We start from the raw sequence: 17,984 nt of genomic DNA, 5'->3' as shown, positions 1-17,984 counted from the left end.
GCGCTCTCACTATAAATTATAAAGTTTTTAAGAAGAAAACCGCGGATTTTGGTGATTCTCCGTTCTCGCCGCGCCCCCCAGCTGTCAATCACGGCAGCGGCCACGCCCACTCATCGGCCCGGCCCTGCCGCTGTCACGTCTCCATGGCAACCCCGCCAGAACGGACGGGCGCGGGCAGCAGCCAATCACATTGCGTCCGGTCGGCTCCCATTGGCCAAATTTCCGCGTGGGGGTGGGATGAGCTGGTGATTGCCGGTTGATCCAGCCAATGAGGTGCGCGGCCGCTGTGGCAGCGGCCAGTGGGAGCGCGGTGTGGGCGGGGCAGCGGCGGCGCGCGGAGCGCCGGAAGCGGCCGGTCCGGGAAAATGGCGCCGAGCTCGAAAGCGGAGCGGGGCGGCCCCGGGGGGAAACGGGGGGCGGCGGGGGGCGCCGGGGCCGGGGCCGCGCCCCGAGGCCGCCGCGAGCATCTCGTGAGGCAGCTCGACCGCGTCCGGGTGAGCGTGAGGGGCTGAGGGGACGGTGGGGAGACTGAGGGCAGGGGGATCTGAGGGGGCCCTGAGGTGAGGGGGGGTCTCTGTGAGGGAACCCTGAGGGAGGGACGGGCGGAGATGAGGGGACACTGCTCTGGGGTATGGCGGGTGAGCCCGGCCGGAGGAAGGGGGGACCCTAAGGGAGATGCCGACACGGTGGAGGGTCCCTGAGGGTGCCCTGAGCTGTGGGGGCGTTCTGTGTGGGGGGCTGAGGGTGCGGGGGAAGCCCTGATTTGGGGGGGGGGGGGTGTGTCTTTTCTGAGGGCTTGGAGCTCACGGGCTGAGGGGCTGCGGTGGGCGATGTGGGACCCCCTCCCCGTACACCCCCAGCTCAGGGGAGGCAGCTCCGGCGGTCTGTGGAGGGATTTGGGGTCCCTGACCCGCCATTGCCCCCCCCCAGCTCATCTCTGCCCTGAATTTTGGGGCGCATCGGGAGATCTTGGAGGCTGTTGGGGGGGTTCGGGGGGTCCCTGTCCCCCCCTGCGCTGCCCCAGCTCCTCCCGGCTCTGGGGAGGGTTAGAGGGGTCCCTGACCCTCCCGTGCCCCCCCCTCAGCTCAGTGGGCAGCTCTCCCCCCGGCTGTTCCGGAAGCTTCCGCCGCGCGTCTGCGTCACCCTCAAGAGCATCGTGGACGAGGAGTTTCTGTGGGCGGGGTGAGGGGGGACCCCAGCCCTTGTGGGGTGGGGGGGACACCCCAAACCTGCTGGAGGGGGGGGTCCCGAGGTGACCCCCGTTGCGTGTTGTGTGTGTGTGTGTGTCCCCTCCCCATTCCTGCTGTCCCCTCCGTGTCCCCCCCACCCCAGCCACATCTTCCTGGGCTTCTCCAAGTGCGGCCGCTACGTCCTGTCCTACACCAGCAGCTCCGGGGACGACGACTTCTCCTTCTACCTGTACCACCTGTACTGGTGGGAGTTCAACGTGCACAGCAAGCTGCGCCTGGTGGGTGACACCTGGGGACAGCCAGGGACACCCTGGGGACAATTGGGGACAGCCAGGGACAGCCAGGGATACCTGGGGAACACCCTGGGGACAATTGGGGACACCCAGGGACAGGCAGGGATACCTGGGGACAGCTTGGGGACAGCTCAGGACAGCCAGGGATACCTGGGGACACCCTGGGGACACCCGTGGACATGCGGGGGACAGCCAGGGAGACCTGGGGACAATTGGGGACACCCTGGGGACACCCGTGGACATGCGGGGGACAGGCAGGGACAGCTGGGGACAACTGAGGGACACTCTGGGGGCAGGCAGAGATACCTGGGGACACCCTGGGGACAGGCAGGGACACCTGGGGGACACCCAGAGACACCCTGGGAACACCTGGGGACATCCAAGGGATGCCCAAGGGGCACCCAGGGGACACCCAAGGGACTCCCTGCCCACCCCACGGCCCCTCCCAGGTGCGCCAGGTGCGGCTGTTCCAGGACGAGGAGATCTACAGCGACCTTTACCTGACGGTGTGCGAGTGGCCGGGGGACAGCGACAAGGTCATCGTCTTCGGCTTCAAGTGGGTGGCGCCCCGGGGACCCCTGGGGCGGCCCTGCTGGGACCCCCGGTGACCCCTTGCCCCCCTCCCCGTCCCCGCGCCCCCCCAGCACGCGCTCGGCCCCGGGGCTGCAGGTGAACATGATGCTGATGAGCGACGAGAACCACCGGGACATCTATGTCAGCGCCGTGGCCGTGCCCCCACCGCGGCACTGCCCGGCCTGCCGCCGCGCCGCCGAGACCCCCGGTGAGACCCCCGGTGAGACCCCCGGGCCGCGGGGGGGCATCGGGACACTGCGGGGACACTGGGACAGCGGGGGGACATCGGGACACTGGGGGGGATCCTGAGCACTAGGGGGACACAGCAGTGGCGGGACACAGAGACACTGGGGGACATCGGGACCCTGAGGGGGATCCTGAGATCCTGAGGGGACACTGAGACACTTGGGGGACATCGGGACACTGGGGGGGATCCTGAGATACTGAGGGGACACCGGGACCCTGGAGGGGACACTGAGATCCTTGGGGGACACTGAGACACTGGGGGGACCCTAAATCCTGGCTGGGGACCCTGCGTCCTGGCTGGGACACCAAGCTCCTGTGAGTCTCCCGAGACCCCAGGGGGATCCTGAACCCCAAAAGTCCTGGAGGGTCCCTGAGCCCCCTGTGAGCCCCCCCTGACCCCGCAGTGGGACCCCACGTACCCCGGTGAGCCCCGGGGGGTCCTTTGGAGGGGCACCCCTCAAGCCGGGGTGTCCCCCACGCCCCCAGGTGAGACCCCCCCCGCCTGCCTGCGCCACGGCTTCCTGCTGCACACCAAGTTCCAGGTGGTCTACCCCTTCCCCACCTTCCAGCCGGCCTTCCAGCTGCGCAAGGACCACGTCGTGCTGCTCAACACCAGCTTCTCGCTCGTGGCCTGCGCCATCGCCGTGCACCCCGCGGGTACCCGGGACCCCCTGGGACCCCCTGGGACCCCCCTGAACCCCCTGGGACCCCCTGAACCCCCCCCGGACCCCCCTGGGACCCCCCTGGGACTCCACTGAACCCCCTGGGACCCCCCTGGGACCCCACTGAACCCCCCTGGGACCCCACTGAACCCCCCTGGGACCGCCCTGGGACCCCACTGAACCCCTCTGGGACCCCACTGAACCCCCCGGGACCCCACTGAACCCCCCTGGGACCCACCCTGAACCTACCCGGAACTCCCCTGGAACCCCATTGAACCCCCCCCCTGAACCCACGAGCAGTTCCCAGAGCCCTCCAAGCTCCTGGATCCCTCGCCAAACACTCCTAGGACCCCAAAACCCGCTGTGGGACCCCTCTGAACCCCCCGGGACCCCTCCCCAAGCCCCCCCTGACCCCTGCACCCCCCGACAGGCGACAGCAGCTCCCAGCAGATCCTCTACGAGCGCCGCAACGTGCCGGGCCCCAACCGGAGGGGGGAAAACGCCCCCCAACAGCCCCCCGAGGAGCTGCAGGGGGTCGCGGGGTCCCCCCCGGCCGCGCAGCCCCCCCCTGGAGCCCCCCAAAGCCCAGAGCTCCCCCCCGCGCCCCCTTCCCCGGCCGTGGCCAAAGCCAAGGAATTCGTGGCCGACCTGTTCCGGAGGGCTCAGGGAGCCGGGGGAGGATCCGAGGGGGCTCACGGGGAAGGGGGGGAAGACCCCCCGCCCTCCCCCCGCGGGCAGCCCCCCGAGATCCCCCCCAGAGCCCCCGGCAGCCCCCCGGGGGAGCCGCAGCCCCCCGGCGCCTCGCCGGAGCCCGGCTACGTCAACTACACCAAACTGCGCTACGTGCTGGAGCCCGGGGAGCCCCCCGAGGGTGAGTGGGGGGCCGGGGGCGCCCCTCCCCGGTATTGGGGTGCCCCCCCCTTGACTCCTGTGCGTCCCCCCCCCCCCCTAGACCTGGAGGACGACAAAATCTCGCTGCCCTTCGTGGTGACCGACCTGAGCGGCCGCAGCCTGAGGCCGCTGCGGGACAGAGCCACGGCCCAGGTGGGGCTCAGGGGACCCCTAAAACGCCGTTTTGGGGGGGTGGGCAGAGCCCCGGTGACCCCCCCGGACCCCTCCCCAGGGGCAGTACCTGACGGTGGAGCAGCTGACGCTGGATTTCGAGTACGTCATCAACGAGGTGATCCGTAACGACGCCGCCTGGTCCCGCCAGTTCTGCTCCTTCAGCGACTACGACATCGTCATCCTCGAGGTGCCAGAGCCCCCCCTGGAATCCCGGGGTGCCCCCCCGTGCCGTGCATCCCACAGATGCAGGAATCCCCCCTCCCAACGCCCCGAAATCCCGCCCCGAAACTCTCCCTCGCGCCGTGCCCCCCAGGTGTGCCCCGAGACCAACCAGGTGGTGATCAACATCGGGCTGCTGCTGCTCGCCTTCCCCTCTCCCGACGAGGAGGGGCAGCTCCGGTGAGAGGGGAGGGCCGGGAGGGTCCCGGAGCCCCCTCCCCAGCGCTGAGCCCCCCCCCCTCATTTCCAGCCCCAGGACCTACCACACCAGCCTCAAGGTGGCCTGGGACCTCAACAGCGGCGCCTTCACCACGGTGGGTGTGGGGGACCTCACCGAGGTCAAAGGGCAGACCAGGTGAGGAGGGAGGGGTTTTGGGGGGGGCGTTCTGAGCGGCCGGGAGGAGCTGGGGGTGATTCGGGGGTCTCGCAGCCGTGAACCCCGGGTGGGCCGTGGGCGAGTCCTGGGGGGGGCTCGAGGAGGATTTGGAGGTTCCGGGCGGTGATTTTGGGAGGGGTCTGGGGGTGGTTTGTGCCGCTCAGGTGGGTTTGGGGTGGGGGAGGGCTGGGTAAAGACCCCCTGAAGCAACCCGTGGCCCTGGAAGGGGGGGGGGGGCGCTCAGGGACCCTCCCCAAACCCCCTGTGCCCCACCCCAAACCTCATCGGGCGGGCAGCGCCCCTATAAGGCCTCGATGCCTCGACACCCCCCTGGGCACCCCGGGCTCTGCTTGGGGGGGGTCCCGGCGGTGCTTTGGGGGGGTCGTGGGGGGTCCCTCCGGCCCCGTCCCGACCCGCTGTGGCAGCGGCAGCGTGTGGAGCTCGTACCGCAAGGGCTGCGTGGACACGGTGATGCGCTGGCTCGTCCCCGAGGGGCCCGGCCGCGGCGTGCACAGGATGACCAACGAGGCCCTGCACAAGGGTGGGCCTCCGGGGCTCCGGCGAGGGGGGGCTCGGGGAGGGTCCCTGGAGAGGGGCTGGGGGCGTCCAGGCTCCTGTCTGAGCGTTTTGGGGAGGGGTCCACCGGGGTGGGGAGGGAGGTGAAGGGTGGGATACGGAGCTCCCGGGTGGTTTGGGGGGGGGGGGTCGTGCCCGCGTTTGGGGGTCTCGCCATCGCTGCTCTCCCCCCTCCCCAAGGCTGCTCCCTGAAGGTTCTGGCGGACAACGAGCGCTACACCTGGATCGTGCTCTGACACCTGGATCGTGCTGTGACACCTGGATCGTGCTCTGACACCTGCTGGCCGCCCAAACCCCTCCCGGGGCCTTTTTTTTTGTTGTTATTTTTTTTTTTCCCCCTTTTTTTCCTATTTTTTTTCTCTCTTTTTTTTTTTTTTTTTTTTTTTTTTTTTTGCCACTCAGTGTTTTTTCGGTGCTGGGGAAGGGGTTTTCCCCCCCGCCCCAGACTGCTCCGATCCCCCTTCCCCAAAAATAAAAATTCCCATTTCCACGCGTCGCCTCCTTCGATTCGCTGCGGGGTTTTTTTGGGGGGGGTTTCGAGGGCGGGATTTTGGGGTGAATCCCCGCGTTTTGGGTAAATCCTCCTTCCCTGGGGTCTCGAGGGCGGGATTTTGGGGTGAATCCCCGCGTTTTGGGTAAATCCGGGCCTCACCCCCCCGCTCCTGTCACAGGCAGGGCCGGACAAACACCGCAGTTGGTTTTTTATTCCTTTTACAAAGAAGCTACAAAAGGTAAAAAACAGCATCTGCAAGGAAGGGGGGCGGGGGGCGGGGAGAGGGGGGGGGGGGGCTGCAGGGTGGGGGAGGGTCCCAAACCCCCCCCTCCCCACCTTTTCCTCCTCCCCCTCCCCAAAATTCCAGGTTTGGCTTAATTTCCACACGGGCGGCCACGGACACGGCCCCTCCCCCCCCCGGGGGGGGGGCGCAAAGCACAAAAATGATCGAAAAACGCCAAAATCTAATTGGGGGGGGGGGCGACATGCGGGGGAGGGGGTGGGGAGGGGGCGTAAGGCAGCGGGGGGAGGGGTTTGGCACTGCGGGGGGGGGAGGGGGCAGCGGCCAGGGGGTCCCCGCGGGGTTTTTGTTTGTTTTTTTTTTAACCTCCCCCCCCCCCCCCCCCAAAAAATCCCCGGCTTCCCCTTCCTCCTTCCTCTTCCTCCCACCCCCTCCCCCAAAAAAATAAATTTGGGTCCCCCCCCCCCAACACCCCCCGCGGGGGGGGGGGGGGGGGGGGCCATCCCCAAATCCCTTTTCCCGCCGGGGGGAGGGGGCTTTGGCACGGTCCCGGCGTGGCTTAAGGCACATTGTCCCCCCTCCCCGGGGCGGGGGGCTCAGCTGGAGGGCAGGGCCTGCACGAAGAGCCCGCGGGGGTCGGCCCGGGGCAGCTTGGCCGGGGGGGGCTCCAGGGGGGGCTCCAGGGGGGGCTCCAACGCGTCGGGGGGACCCTCGGCCCCTCCCAGCCCCAGCTCTGCCGGCAGCTCTTCGTCGCTCTCCTCCTCGTCCTCCTCTTCCTCGTCTGTGGGGAGGAGTGGGGGGGGGGCAGGAGGAATTTGGGGAGGGGGTGATGCTCCCGGTGACCCCCACCCCAAAAAAATAAAAATAACCCGGCGGTGGTGGTGGTGGGGGGGGCTGGCAGGTATGGGGGGGGTGGGTCTGGGATTGAAGCTCCTAATTAAGGCAGCGCCCATAATTAAGGGAATTAACCCCTCCCCGGTCCGGAATGAGCCCCCCGAAATGAGGGGGGGGGCTCCACCCTGCTTGGGGGGGGGGTCACCCACCTTTGTCGGGGTCCTGCGAGTTCAGCGAGCTGCTCAGGTTGGCAAACTGGGCGTGGAGGGGGGGAAAGGGGAGGAAAAGGGGAAAATTTGGGGGTGTCTGGTGAGGATTGAGGGGGTAACCCCCCCAAAAAACAGCCCCCCCACCCAAAACACGCCCCCCAAAAAACACCCCCCCACCCAAAACACCCGCCAGACCCCTCCAAAAGCAGACCCCTGCTCTGTGCCCAACATCACAAACCCCGAGCTGCTCGCTCAGGTGACACAGGTGAGAGCTGAGCCCCCCAAAACCTGCCTGGAACCCCCCCAGGCGCCCCCCCAGTGCCGGCAATGGGGCAGGAACCCCCCCTTGGTGCTGGACCCCCCCCCAAAACCTGCCCAGAGCCCCCCAGGTGCCCCCCACTCTGTGCCCATCCTCAGAGTTTTGGGACACCTGCCCTGAGCCGCTCGCTCAGGTGATACAGGTGAGAGCTGAGCCCCCCCAAACCCGCCCAGAACCCCCCCCCAAGTGCCCCCCAGGTGCCCACCTCGCCCATGACGGCGATGGGGCAGGTGCCCCGCGCCCGTGCCACGCGCTGCTCCACCAGGTAGTACATGTACTCGTCGTAGAGCAGGCGGATCAGGTGGAAGGAGCCGAAGCTGGCGGCGCTGCGCAGGGTCAGGTCCCGGATCACCATCGAGCTGGGGAGGGGGCACGGCGGGGGTCAGAGGGTCTGGGGGGCCGGCAAAGGGGGGGTCTGGGATGGGCAGGGGGCTTCCAGGAGGATCAGGGGGGGTTTGGGGGGCACAGGGGATGTCGGGGTGTTGTTTTGGGGAGGGGGCACAGGAGGATCAGGGGGTTCAGGGGTTGTACAGGAGGATCAGGGGGGTTCAGGGTGGGCACAGGGAGGATCAGGGCGTTCAGGGGTTGTACAGGAGGATCAGGGGGGTTTGGGGTGGGCACAGCAAACCTCGGGGTGGTTTTTTGGGGAGGGGTCCCTCACCTGTAGAAGGACCACTTGAGCAGGAAGAGCTTGGCGGCGCGGGGCAGGCCGGGCGTGCCCAGGTGCGGGCGCAGCACCCGGCCCACCACGGCGTCCAGCCAGGCCGCCCACTGCTCCAGGGAGTGCTGCTGGCCCAGCGTGGCCTTGAAATCCTGCTCCAGGCGCTGCACCACGCGCGCCTCGCAGCGGCAAACCCAGGCCGCCTGCTCCTGCGGGGCGGGATGAGGGGAACGGGGCCTGGAACGGGGCCTGGGACCCCCTGGGACCCCCTGGGACCCCCCTAACCAATGCCTAACCCACCCCTAACCCATCCTAACCCATCCCAACCCATCCCTAACCCAACCCCGGGCACTGCAAACCCAGGCCGCCTGCTCCTGCGGGGCGGGACGGGGGGAACGGGGCCTGGAACGGGGCCTGGGACCCTCTGGGACCCCCTGGGACCCCCCATAATCAACCCCTAACCCATCCTAACCCACCCCTAACCCATCCCTAACCCAACCCCGGGCACTGCAAACCCAGGCTGCCTGCTCCTGTGGGGCGGGACGTGGGGAACGGGGCCCGGAACGGGGCCTGGGACCCCCTGGGACCCCCTGGGACTCCCTGGGACTCCCCTAACCCACCCCTAACCCACCTGGGGACCCCCCCCAACCCACCCCTAACCCATCCTACCCCATCCTAACCCACCCCTAACCACCCTAATCCACCTGGGGATCCCCATAACCCACCCCTAACCCACCTGGGGACCCCCCCTAACCCACCCCTAACCCACCCCCTGCCCACCCCCAGGCTCTGCCCCTCCCAGGCCGCTGCCCCCCGGTCCCAGGAGGGGTCTCTGGCTCCAGGGAGCGGCCCTGGGCAGGGACCCCCCGGCTCAGCCCCCGGCCCCACCTCGGGGGTCTCCCCTCACCTGGACGTTGGCGAAGTCGACGCGGTTGAGGTCGCTGAGCATCTGGCTGATCTGGGCCGTGTTCTGCAGCACGGCGCGCGCCGCCTGCGCCAGGTGGTTCAGGGACGTGTAACGCCGCAGCGTCTGCGCGAAGGCTCCGGCCGCCGCCGCCTGCGGGCGCGCCCAGGGCTCGGGGGGGGCTCCGGGGAACCCTCCCCCAAAAACCCGGCCGTGACCCCACCCCGAAGATCCGGGAATCACCCCCCCGGGGGTCTCTTCAGCGCGTGGTCGGACCCCAAAAGTCAGGGAGTCTCCTGAGGCTCCCAGGATCTCCCTCAGGTCGCCCCGGAGTCCAGCAGAACGCCCAAAACCTCAACAGAACCCCCCCAAAAATCCAGCAGAACCGCCAAAACCTCAACAGAACCCCCACAAAAATCCAGCAGAACCCCCAAAACCTCAACAGAACCCCCCCCAAAAATCCAGCACAACTGCCAAAACCTCAACAGAACCCCCCCAAAAATCCAGCAGAACCCCCAAAACCTCAACAGAACCCCTCAAACCCCAACACCGAGACCCTTAAACCCCAAGAGAACCCCCCAAAAATCCAGCAGAACCCCGAAACCGCAACACTGAGAGCCCCAAACCCCAAGAGAACCCCCAAACCCCCAACAGTGAGACCCTCAAATCCCAAGAGAATCCCTCAAACCTCAACAGAACCCCCCCCAAAACTCAACAGAACCCCCCCAAAATCCAACAGAACCCCTCAGCCCCAGCAGAACCCCTCAAACCCCAACACTGAGACCCCCAAGCCCACCCACAGACCCTCCCAACCCCACTGCGCTCCCCACATCTTCCCCCCAAAACCCCTCTGCAGGACCCGTGAGCCCCCCAAAGACCCCGGGGACCCCCCAAAGACCCCCGGGGACACCCCAAAGACCCCCGGGGGACACCCCCAAAGACCCCGAGGACCCCCCCAAAGACCCCGGGGACCCCCCAAAGACCCCCAGGGACCTCCCAAAGGCCTCGGGGACCCCCCCAAAGACCCCGGGGACCCCCCCAAAGACCCCCGGGGACCCCCCAAAGACCCCGGGGACCCCCCAAAGACCCCGGGGACACCCCCAAAGACCCCGAGGACCCCCCCAAAGACCCCGGGGACCCCCCAAAGACCCCCAGGGACCTCCCAAAGGCCTCGGGGACACTCCAAAGACCCCGGGAACCCCTCAAAGACCCCCGGGGACCCCCCGAGCCCACCTTGACTCGCACCATCTCCTCGGGCATGCTGACCATGGCGTTGCCCAGCCAGCTCTCCAGGCTCTTGGCGAAGTTCCGGATCGCCTGGGTCAAGGCACCTGGAAAAAGCGGGGAGCAAAAGGGAAATTTGGGGGGGGGCGCTGGGGAGAAGAGGGGGGGCCCCAAATTTGGGGGGAGGGCCTTTGAGGGGCCACAGGGAACTTTCAGGAAGGGGTCTGGGGGAGGGTTTTGGGGGTGCGGGTTCTGCCCCGGGGGAGCTCCTGAGGAGAGCCGGGAGGAGGAGGGTTTGGGGGAGGATTTTGGGGGTTCCAGGGGAGGTTTTTGGGGAGGTTTTTGGGGAGTTTTTTGGGGGTTCCAGGGGAGGTTTTTGCGGAGGTTTTTTTGGGGAGTTTTTCGGGAAGGTTTTCGGGGAGGTTTTGAGGAGATATTTTTTTGCGGAGTTTTTTGGGAGGTTTCTGGGAGGTTTTCGGGGAGTTTTTTGGGGAGGTTTTTTGGGGGAGGTTTTTGGGGGAGGTTTTTTTGGGGAGGTTTTTTTGGGGGGGGAGGTTTTTGGGGAGGTTTTGGGGAGATTTTTTTTTTGCGGAGTTTTTTGGGGAAGTTTTTGGGTGAGGTTTTTTGGGGGGAGGTTTTTAGGGAGGTTTTTGCAGAGTTTTTGTGGAGTTTTTCGGGGAGTTTTTCAGGGGTTCTGGGGGGGATTTCAGGGAGGTTTTGGGGAGTTTTTCGGGGATTTTTTCAGGGATTTCGGGGAGGTTTTGGGGAGTTTTCTCGGGGAGTTTTTCGGGGAGTTTTTCAGGGAGTTTTTTGGGGGTTCCGGGGCGGGATTTCAGGGAGGTTTTGGGGAGTTTTTCACGAGTTTTTTGGGGGTTCCAGGGCAGGATTTTGGGGAAGTTTTGGGGAGTGTTTTGGGGAGTTTTTCGGGGATTTTTCGGGGGTTCCGGGGCAGGATTTCGGGGAGGTTTTTGGGGTTCCGGGGCAGGATTTCAGGGATTTTTTCGGGGTTCCGGGGCGGTTTTTCGGGGCTCTCACTGGGGATGGGGCGCAGCACGTCGGGCACCAGGATCTCCACCAGCCCCTGGTAGAGCGCGTGGTCGCAGTCGCGCACCCAGCGCAGCACGGGCTCGTGCCGCGCCAGCAGCAGCAGCCGCCGCCGGGGCAGGCGCCGCTCCGCCTCCTCCTGCCTGTGGGAACCGGGGTTCGGGGGCGCCCCCAAACCTCGGGGAGCGTCCCCCGGCACCTCCAGAAACCCGCCCGCGCCCCCCCGAAATCCCGCGCCGGGCGGAAACCCCTCACGGGGCGCTCGGCGCTTTTCCCCACGCGCGCGCACCCCCAAAAAAATATCCTCGATTTTTTATGGGAGGGGTCTTAAAAATATCCTGAATTTTTTCTGGGGGCGATCACAAAAAAATCCTGAATTTTCTGGGGGGGATCCCAAAAAAATCCCGAATTTTTTGGAGAAGATCCCAAATAACTCCCGAATTATTTTTTGAGGGGAGTTCCCAAATAAATCCCAAATTTTTTGAGGAAGATCCCAAAAAAATCCCGAATTTTTTGGGGAAGATCCCAAATAAATCCCAAATTATTTTTTGAGGGGAGTTCCCAAATAAATCCCAAATTTTTTGGGGGGAGATCCCAAATAACTCCCGAATCATTTTCGGGGGCAGATCCCAAATAACTCCCGAATTATTTTCGGAGGATATCCCAAATAAATCCTGAATCATTTTGGGGGGACATCCCATATAAATCCCGAATCATTTCGGGGGGACATCCCAAATAACTCCCGAATTATTTTCGGAGGATATCCCAAATAAATCCCGAATTATTTTTTGGGGAAGATCCCAAATATCTCCCGAATCACTTCGGGGGACATCCCCTGCGCTCACGCCTCGCTGTCGCCGCTGCAGCGCCAGAAGCTTTTCCAGAGCGTCTCCACCAGCGAGAACTGCAGGTTGATCATCACGTCCACGATGGCCTTGGAGGGGCAGGGCGGCGTCAGGGCGGGCCGGACCCGGGGGGGGGGGAGGTTCGGGTTTTTTGGGGGGGTTCGGGGGGTCCCCAACCTCGCAGTGCTCCCGGTAGAGCTGCTGGAACAGCCGCAGGTCCTCGGCGCCCGCGCCCTCGGGGAGCCCCTTGCCCTGGACGTCGATCTCGGGGAACTCGGGGAGCGCTCGGGAGGCGTCTGCGGAAACCCCCCCCCAAATTAGGGGAGGGGTCCCCCAAAACGGGGGAACGGGGGGAAAAGGAGTGGGGGGGGGTCTGTGCTCACCCAGGAACTGCTGGTACTGCTGCACCTGGGCGCTGATGTCGGGGACCCCCGGGGGGGGCCGGCGCCGCCGAGACCCCGTTGGTGACGCCGCCCTCCACCTTCTGCACGGGCTTGAGGCTGTGGGGAGGGAAACGGGGGTGAGGGGGCGTGGGGAGGGGGCTCGGGTCAGAGGGGATGTGGGGAGAGAAATGGGGGTGAGGGGATGTGGGGAGGGGGCTCGGGTCAGAGGGGACGTGGGGAGAGAAACGGGGGGTGAGGGGACGTGGGGAGGGGGCTCGGGTCAGAGGGGATTTGTGGGGAGGGGGCTCGGGTCAGAGGGGACGTGGGGAGAGAAACGGGGGGTGAGGGGGCGTGGGGAGGGGGCTCGGGTCAGAGGGGATGTGGGGAGAGAAACGGGGGTGAGGGGGCGTGGGGAGGGGGCTCGGGTCAGAGGGGATGTGGGGAGGGGGCTTGGATCTGAGGGGATTGTGAGGGGGGGCTCGGATCTGAGGGGATTTTGGGGAGGGGGCTTGGATCTGAGGGGATTTGTGGGGCTCAAATCAGTGCAATTTTGAGGGGGGCGCTTGGATCTGAGGGGATTTTGGGGAGGGGGCTCAGACCAGCAGGATTTTTCGGGGTGGGCTCAGACCACTGGGATTTTTCAGAAGGGGATTTTGGGGGTGCCCAAACCAGCAGGATTCGGGGGTGCCCGATCCACCGGGATTTTTCGGAAGGGGATTTTCGGGGGTGCCCAATCCAGCAGGATTTTTTGGGGTGCCCGCTCCAGCGGGATTTCGGGGGTGCCCCGCGCCGCCCTCACCGCTGTTTCTGCGCGAAGGGCTGCTGCCTCATGGCCAGGTGCTGCTGCTCCTCCACCAGCCGCAGCAGCGGCGACCCCGCCTTGATGCGCAGCCCGTAGTAGTGGTACTTGGAGTTACCCCTAAAAAAACACAGAACGGGAAATCGGGGGGATCCTGGGGGGGCTCGGCCCGGGGGCAGCGCCCCACGGCCGGGGGGCACCGAGGGGTGTCACGGAGAGGTTCTTCTGGGGGGGTTTGGTGGGTTTGGGGTGGAATTTTGGGGTTTTTTTGGGTGGATTTCGGGGTTTTTTGGGTGGATTTTGGTGGGTTTTGGGTGGATTTTGGGTGGATTTTGGTGGTTTTGGGGTGGTTTTTGGTGGTTTTTGGGTGGTTTTTGGTGGTTTTGGGTGGATTTGGGCTGGTTTTTGGTGGTTTTTGGGTGGATTTGGGGGTTTTGGGTGGATTTTGGTGGTTTTTTGGGTGGATTTTGGTGGGTTTTGGGTGGATTTTGGTGGTTCTTGGGTGGATTTTGGTGGTTTTTTGGGTGGATTTTGGTGGTTTTTTGGGTGGATTTTGGTGGTTTTTTGGGTGATTTTGGTGGGTTTTTGGGTGGATTTTGGTGGTTTTTTGGGTGGATTTTGGTGGGTTTTGGGTGGATTTTGGTGTTTTTTTTGGGTGGATTTGGTGGTTTTTGGGTGGATTTTGGTGTTTTTTTGGGTGGATTTTGGGTTTTTTTTGGGTGGATTTTGGTGTTTTTTTGGGTGGATTTTGGTGGTTTTTTGGGTGGATTTTGGTGGTTTTTTGGGTGGATTTTGGTGGTTTTTGGGTGGATTTTGGTGGTTTTTTGGGTGGATTTTGGTGGTTTTTTGGGTGGATTTTGGGGGGTTTTGGGTGGATTTTGGTGGTTTTTGGGTGGATTTTGGTGGTTTTCAGGGTGGATTTTGGTGGTTTTTTCAGGGGAGTTTTGCTGTTTTTTAGGGCGGATTTTAACGTTTTTCAAGGTGGATTTTGGCGTTTTTCAGAGCGGATTTTGCCGTTTTTCTGGGGTGGATTTTGGCCTTTATTGGGGATGGAGTTTGGAGTTTTTCAGAGTGGATTTTGCCATTTTTTCAGGGCAGATTTTGCCATTTCCCAGGACAAATTTCCCAGGGACGAATTTCCCCATTTCCCAGGACGAATTTCCCCATTTCCCAGGGATGAATTTCCCCATTTCCCTGGATGAATTTCCCCATTTCCCATGACGCATTTCCCCAATTCCCTGGATGAATTTCCCCATTCCCAGGGATGAATTTCCCCATTTCCCTGGATGAATTTCCCATTTCCCTGGACACATTTCCCCATTTCCCAGGACGCATTTCCCCAATTCCCATGACAAATTTCCCCATTTCCCATGACAAATTTCCCCATTTCCCATGACGCATTTCCCCATTTCCCAGGACGCATTTTCCCATTTCCCATGGACGAATTTCCCCATTTCCCTGGATGAATTTCCCCAATTCCCTGGATGAATTTCCCCATTTCCCAGGACGCATTTCCCCATTTCCCATGACGCATTTCCCCATTTCCCAGGGATGAATTTCCCCAATTCCCTGGACGCATTTCCCCAATTCCCTGGATGAATTTCCCCGCTCCCCACCTGGTGCCGAGGCGCCGCGTGCGCAGCCCCATGAACACGGAGCGGATCAGCTTCCCGAAGGAGGCGGCGTTGACGGGCTCCAGTTTGTGGCCCTGGCAGTGCAGCAGGTAGTGGCAGTACAGGGCGCTGCGCGGCAAGCTCACCCCCTCCGCCGTCTCGTAGTTGTCCAGCAGCCACTGCACCTGCCAGGGGGGGAAAAAAACGGGGTTTGGGAATCACCCCGAAATCCCCAAATCCCGCCTGGGCCACGCCCTTCCCACCTGGACCCCGCCCTTCCCACCCGGGCTCCCCCCAAACCCCTTCTCCTCCAGGTTTTTGCCCTGAAATCCCGAGTGGGAGGAGGAATTCCTGGGCGCTGTTTGAGGGAAAAGGATGGATTTTTTTATTATTATTATTTTTGGGGTTTTCTTTTCCCAAAATCTCAGCGTTTTTCCCTCGGGCTCTCTCCTCCCTGCCCAAATCTCCCGTTTTTTTTTTTTTCCTGAACTACGGGATTTTTTTCCCCCAAATCACGGGTTTTCCCCAAATCTCCCGTTTCACCCCAACTTTGCAATTAATTAAACCCCCAACCTTCCTTTTTATATCAGTTTTTTGTTGTTTTTCTCCCCAAACCCCTCCCAATGTCCCCAAACCCCCCAGGTGTCCCCGTCCCAATGTCCCCAAACCCCTCCCAATGTCCCCAAACCCCTCCCAATGTCCCCAAACCCCCCAGGTGTCCCCATCCCAATGTCCCCAAACCCCTCTCAATGTCCCCAAACCCCCCAGGTGTCCTCATCCCAATGTCCCCAAACCCCTCTCAATGTCCCCAAAACCCCCCCCACGTGCCCCCAAACCCCTTCCCAATGTCCCCAAACTCCCCAGGTGTCCTCATCCCAATGTCCCTGTACCCCCCAACTGCCCCCAGACCCCCTCCCAATGTCCCCGAACCCCTCCCAGGTGTCCCCAAAACCCCTCCCAATGTCCCCAAACCCCTCCCAATGTCCCCAACCCCCCCCCAGGTGTCCCCAAACCCCCCCCCAGGTGTCCCCACACCCTCCCCAGGTGCCCCCAGACCCCCCCCAGGTGCCCCCAGACCCCCCCCAGCGCCCCCAGCTCTCACCGTGGCGGGGGAGGCGCGGGTGGTGTGAGCGTAGGCGCCGCCGCCCCCCCCCACGTACCCCCCCTGGATGACGTAGGCTCCTCCTCCTCCTCCTCCTCCTCCTCCTCCTCCTCCTCCTCCTCCTCCTCCTCCGGGGGTCCCGCCGCCCCCACCCTGGGCCGGGGGGGTCCCCAAGATCTGCCCCCCCGCCACGTACATGGGCACGGGGGCGCTGGCGGCGGCGGCCTGCGAGCTGGGGGGGGGAGCGGAGGTGGGAGGAGGAGGAGGAGGAGGAGGAGGTGGAGGTGGAGGAGGTGGAGGAGGGGGCTGCTGGGGGGGCTGAGGAGGGGGGCTGGGCTGCACCGCAGCCCCCCCGGGCCCCCCCTCGAAGAAGCCCCCCGAGTTCTGCCCGAAGAGCGGCGGCTCGGCGAAAGGGAAGGAGCCCGAGCGGCTGCGGGGGGGGAATTAAAAAAAAAAAACAGATTTTAATTATTACTATTATTATTATTGGGGTTTTTTTTGGGGGGGAGGGGTCTGGGGGTCAGGAGACCCCCCCCGGGGCGGGAGGGGTCACTCACATGGCGCCGGGGGGCGGGAAGGAGCCGTCGCCCCCCTCCACGTAGGGGAACACGTGCTGCACCGGGGGGAGCTGCTGCACCTGAGGGGGGGACACACGGGGACGGGGGGGGGACACACAGGGGGCACCCCGGGGTGGGGGGCGTCAGAGGAGGGGTGGGGGGACACCCCCCCCCCAAAAAAAACCATCCCCCACCGCCCCCAAGGGACCCCGCTCAACTCCTGGGGGGGGCCGGGGAGAGCTGGGGGAGACGGGGGGGGGATAAAGGGGGTACAGGGGGGACAAAGAGGGGGACGGGGGGGACAATGGGGTACAGGAGGGGCACAATGGGGGCACCAGGTGGGGGCAGCCCCGGTTCAGCTCTCGGGGCGCTGGGCAGCCCCGCTTTGACCCTCCGCGGCACCGCTCTGGGCCCGGGTTCGGCTCAGTTTCGCCCCGTTCCGGCCCAATTTATTCTGAATTTTGTTCCAACTCTCGCCCTTTTCACTCCTTTCCAACCCCAGCTTTATCCCGAATTTATCCCGCCTCCCTGTTCCAACTCGATTCCTGGAGATTTTGGGCCGCTTCAGCTCAATTCTACCCGGTTCCAGCCGATTTTATTCTCATTTTCTCCCAACTCTCACCCTTTTCATCCTGTTTTACCCCTTTCCAACCCGTTTCATCCCACCCCGCTCTCGTTTTCCCCCCCTTTTTTTGGCCATTTTGGGCAACTTCACCGACTCTTCACCCTCTTCCAGCCCCTTCCACCCCACTCCGGTCCCCATTTCCCCCCAGTTTCCCCCCGGTTTTTCGCACCTGCTGCCCCCCGGGGCTGGGCCCGGGCTGGGGGGGCGCGGGGGGGGGCGGGGCTGCCCTCGGCGCCCTCCGGGGGTCGCAGCCCCTCTGCTTTTGGGACAAAAACCGGCGAATTCGGGTCAGACCTCCGTCCCCCGCCCCGCCGCGAGCAGGGGGCCGGGGATTTTTGGGGGCAAACCCGCGGCGTTTTTCGGGGCGCTCACCCGCCACGGTGACCACGATGAATTGTTGGGGAGGGGGCGCCGGGGGGGGCGCCGGGGGGGGCGCGCCGGGGGCGGGGCCTCCCGGCAGCTCCGCCCCGAAAGGGGAGGGGCCGGCGGGGGGCGGCGCCGAGGGCGGCGGCTGCTGCTGCTGCTGTGACGTCGTCGCCGTCAGCTCGGTGACGAAGGCGGGTTGGGTCGCCATGGCGACGGCTAGGAGAGTGACGTCATTGCGTCAGGCGACGTCAGCGCGGGGCTGACGTCACCGAGCGGGGGGGGGGGGGAAAAAAAAAATAAAAAACCAAGCCAAAACCCACCACCAGGTGATGCCGGTGACACGCGGCGTGACGTCACAAGGCTCCGCCGCAGGGCTGCCCGCGAAGTGACGTCACGACCCGGCGGTGACATCACCGCGCGGGAGGGAGGGGCGTGTCCAGCCACCGCCCGCGCGCCCCCATTGGCTCCCGCCCCCCGCCCCGCCTCCCCATTGGCCCGCCCGCCCGCCAATCGCGCGGCGGGCTCAGGCCCCGCCCCCTCCGCCCGGCCCCGCCGCCCCCCCCCC

At 64.5% G+C, this 17,984-nt stretch overlaps 2 protein-coding genes across 5 annotated transcripts; one reads left to right on the top strand and one right to left on the bottom strand.

Moving 5' to 3' along the window:
• The first annotated feature begins 365 nt into the window (after positions 1-365).
• On the top strand, positions 366-5,533 carry LOC120748340 (DDB1- and CUL4-associated factor 15-like). Of its 4 annotated transcripts, none has more exons than XM_040054472.1 (13): positions 366-494; positions 1,085-1,182; positions 1,333-1,468; positions 1,933-2,039; positions 2,128-2,264; positions 2,789-2,959; positions 3,395-3,835; positions 3,917-4,008; positions 4,088-4,216; positions 4,343-4,428; positions 4,499-4,603; positions 5,050-5,165; positions 5,381-5,533. In XM_040054472.1, exons 1-13 carry the CDS (start codon positions 366-368, stop codon positions 5,434-5,436), a joined length of 1,803 nt encoding a protein of 600 aa, XP_039910406.1. In that variant the 3' UTR covers positions 5,437-5,533. The 4 variants fall into 4 exon arrangements, with proteins under 4 accessions (XP_039910406.1, XP_039910405.1, XP_039910404.1 ...); XM_040054471.1 differs by having other exon boundaries at positions 2,128-2,276; positions 5,056-5,165; XM_040054470.1 differs by having other exon boundaries at positions 2,128-2,276.
• Positions 5,534-6,444: 911 nt separating this feature from the next.
• LOC120748338 (MHC class II regulatory factor RFX1-like) lies at positions 6,445-17,627 on the bottom strand. Its single transcript, XM_040054467.2, is given in 17 exon segments — positions 6,445-6,715; positions 6,978-7,023; positions 7,502-7,655; positions 7,958-8,166; positions 8,865-9,014; positions 10,095-10,192; positions 11,121-11,272; positions 11,975-12,063; positions 12,152-12,270; positions 12,358-12,422; positions 12,424-12,474; positions 13,157-13,276; positions 14,773-14,954; positions 15,872-16,103; positions 16,179-16,301; positions 16,429-16,508; positions 17,223-17,627. Coding segments are annotated over 17 exon segments (2,460 nt in total). The 3' UTR covers positions 6,445-6,530.
• Positions 17,628-17,984: the final 357 nt, after the last annotated feature.

The sequence above is a fragment of the Hirundo rustica genome, unplaced genomic scaffold, assembly GCF_015227805.2.
Source record: "Hirundo rustica isolate bHirRus1 unplaced genomic scaffold, bHirRus1.pri.v3 unplaced_BUSCO_407572at7742, whole genome shotgun sequence".
Lineage (NCBI taxonomy): Eukaryota > Metazoa > Chordata > Aves > Passeriformes > Hirundinidae > Hirundo > Hirundo rustica.
The sequence above is the reverse complement of the archived record's forward strand: the minus strand, read 5'-3'. Positions and strand labels throughout refer to the sequence as shown.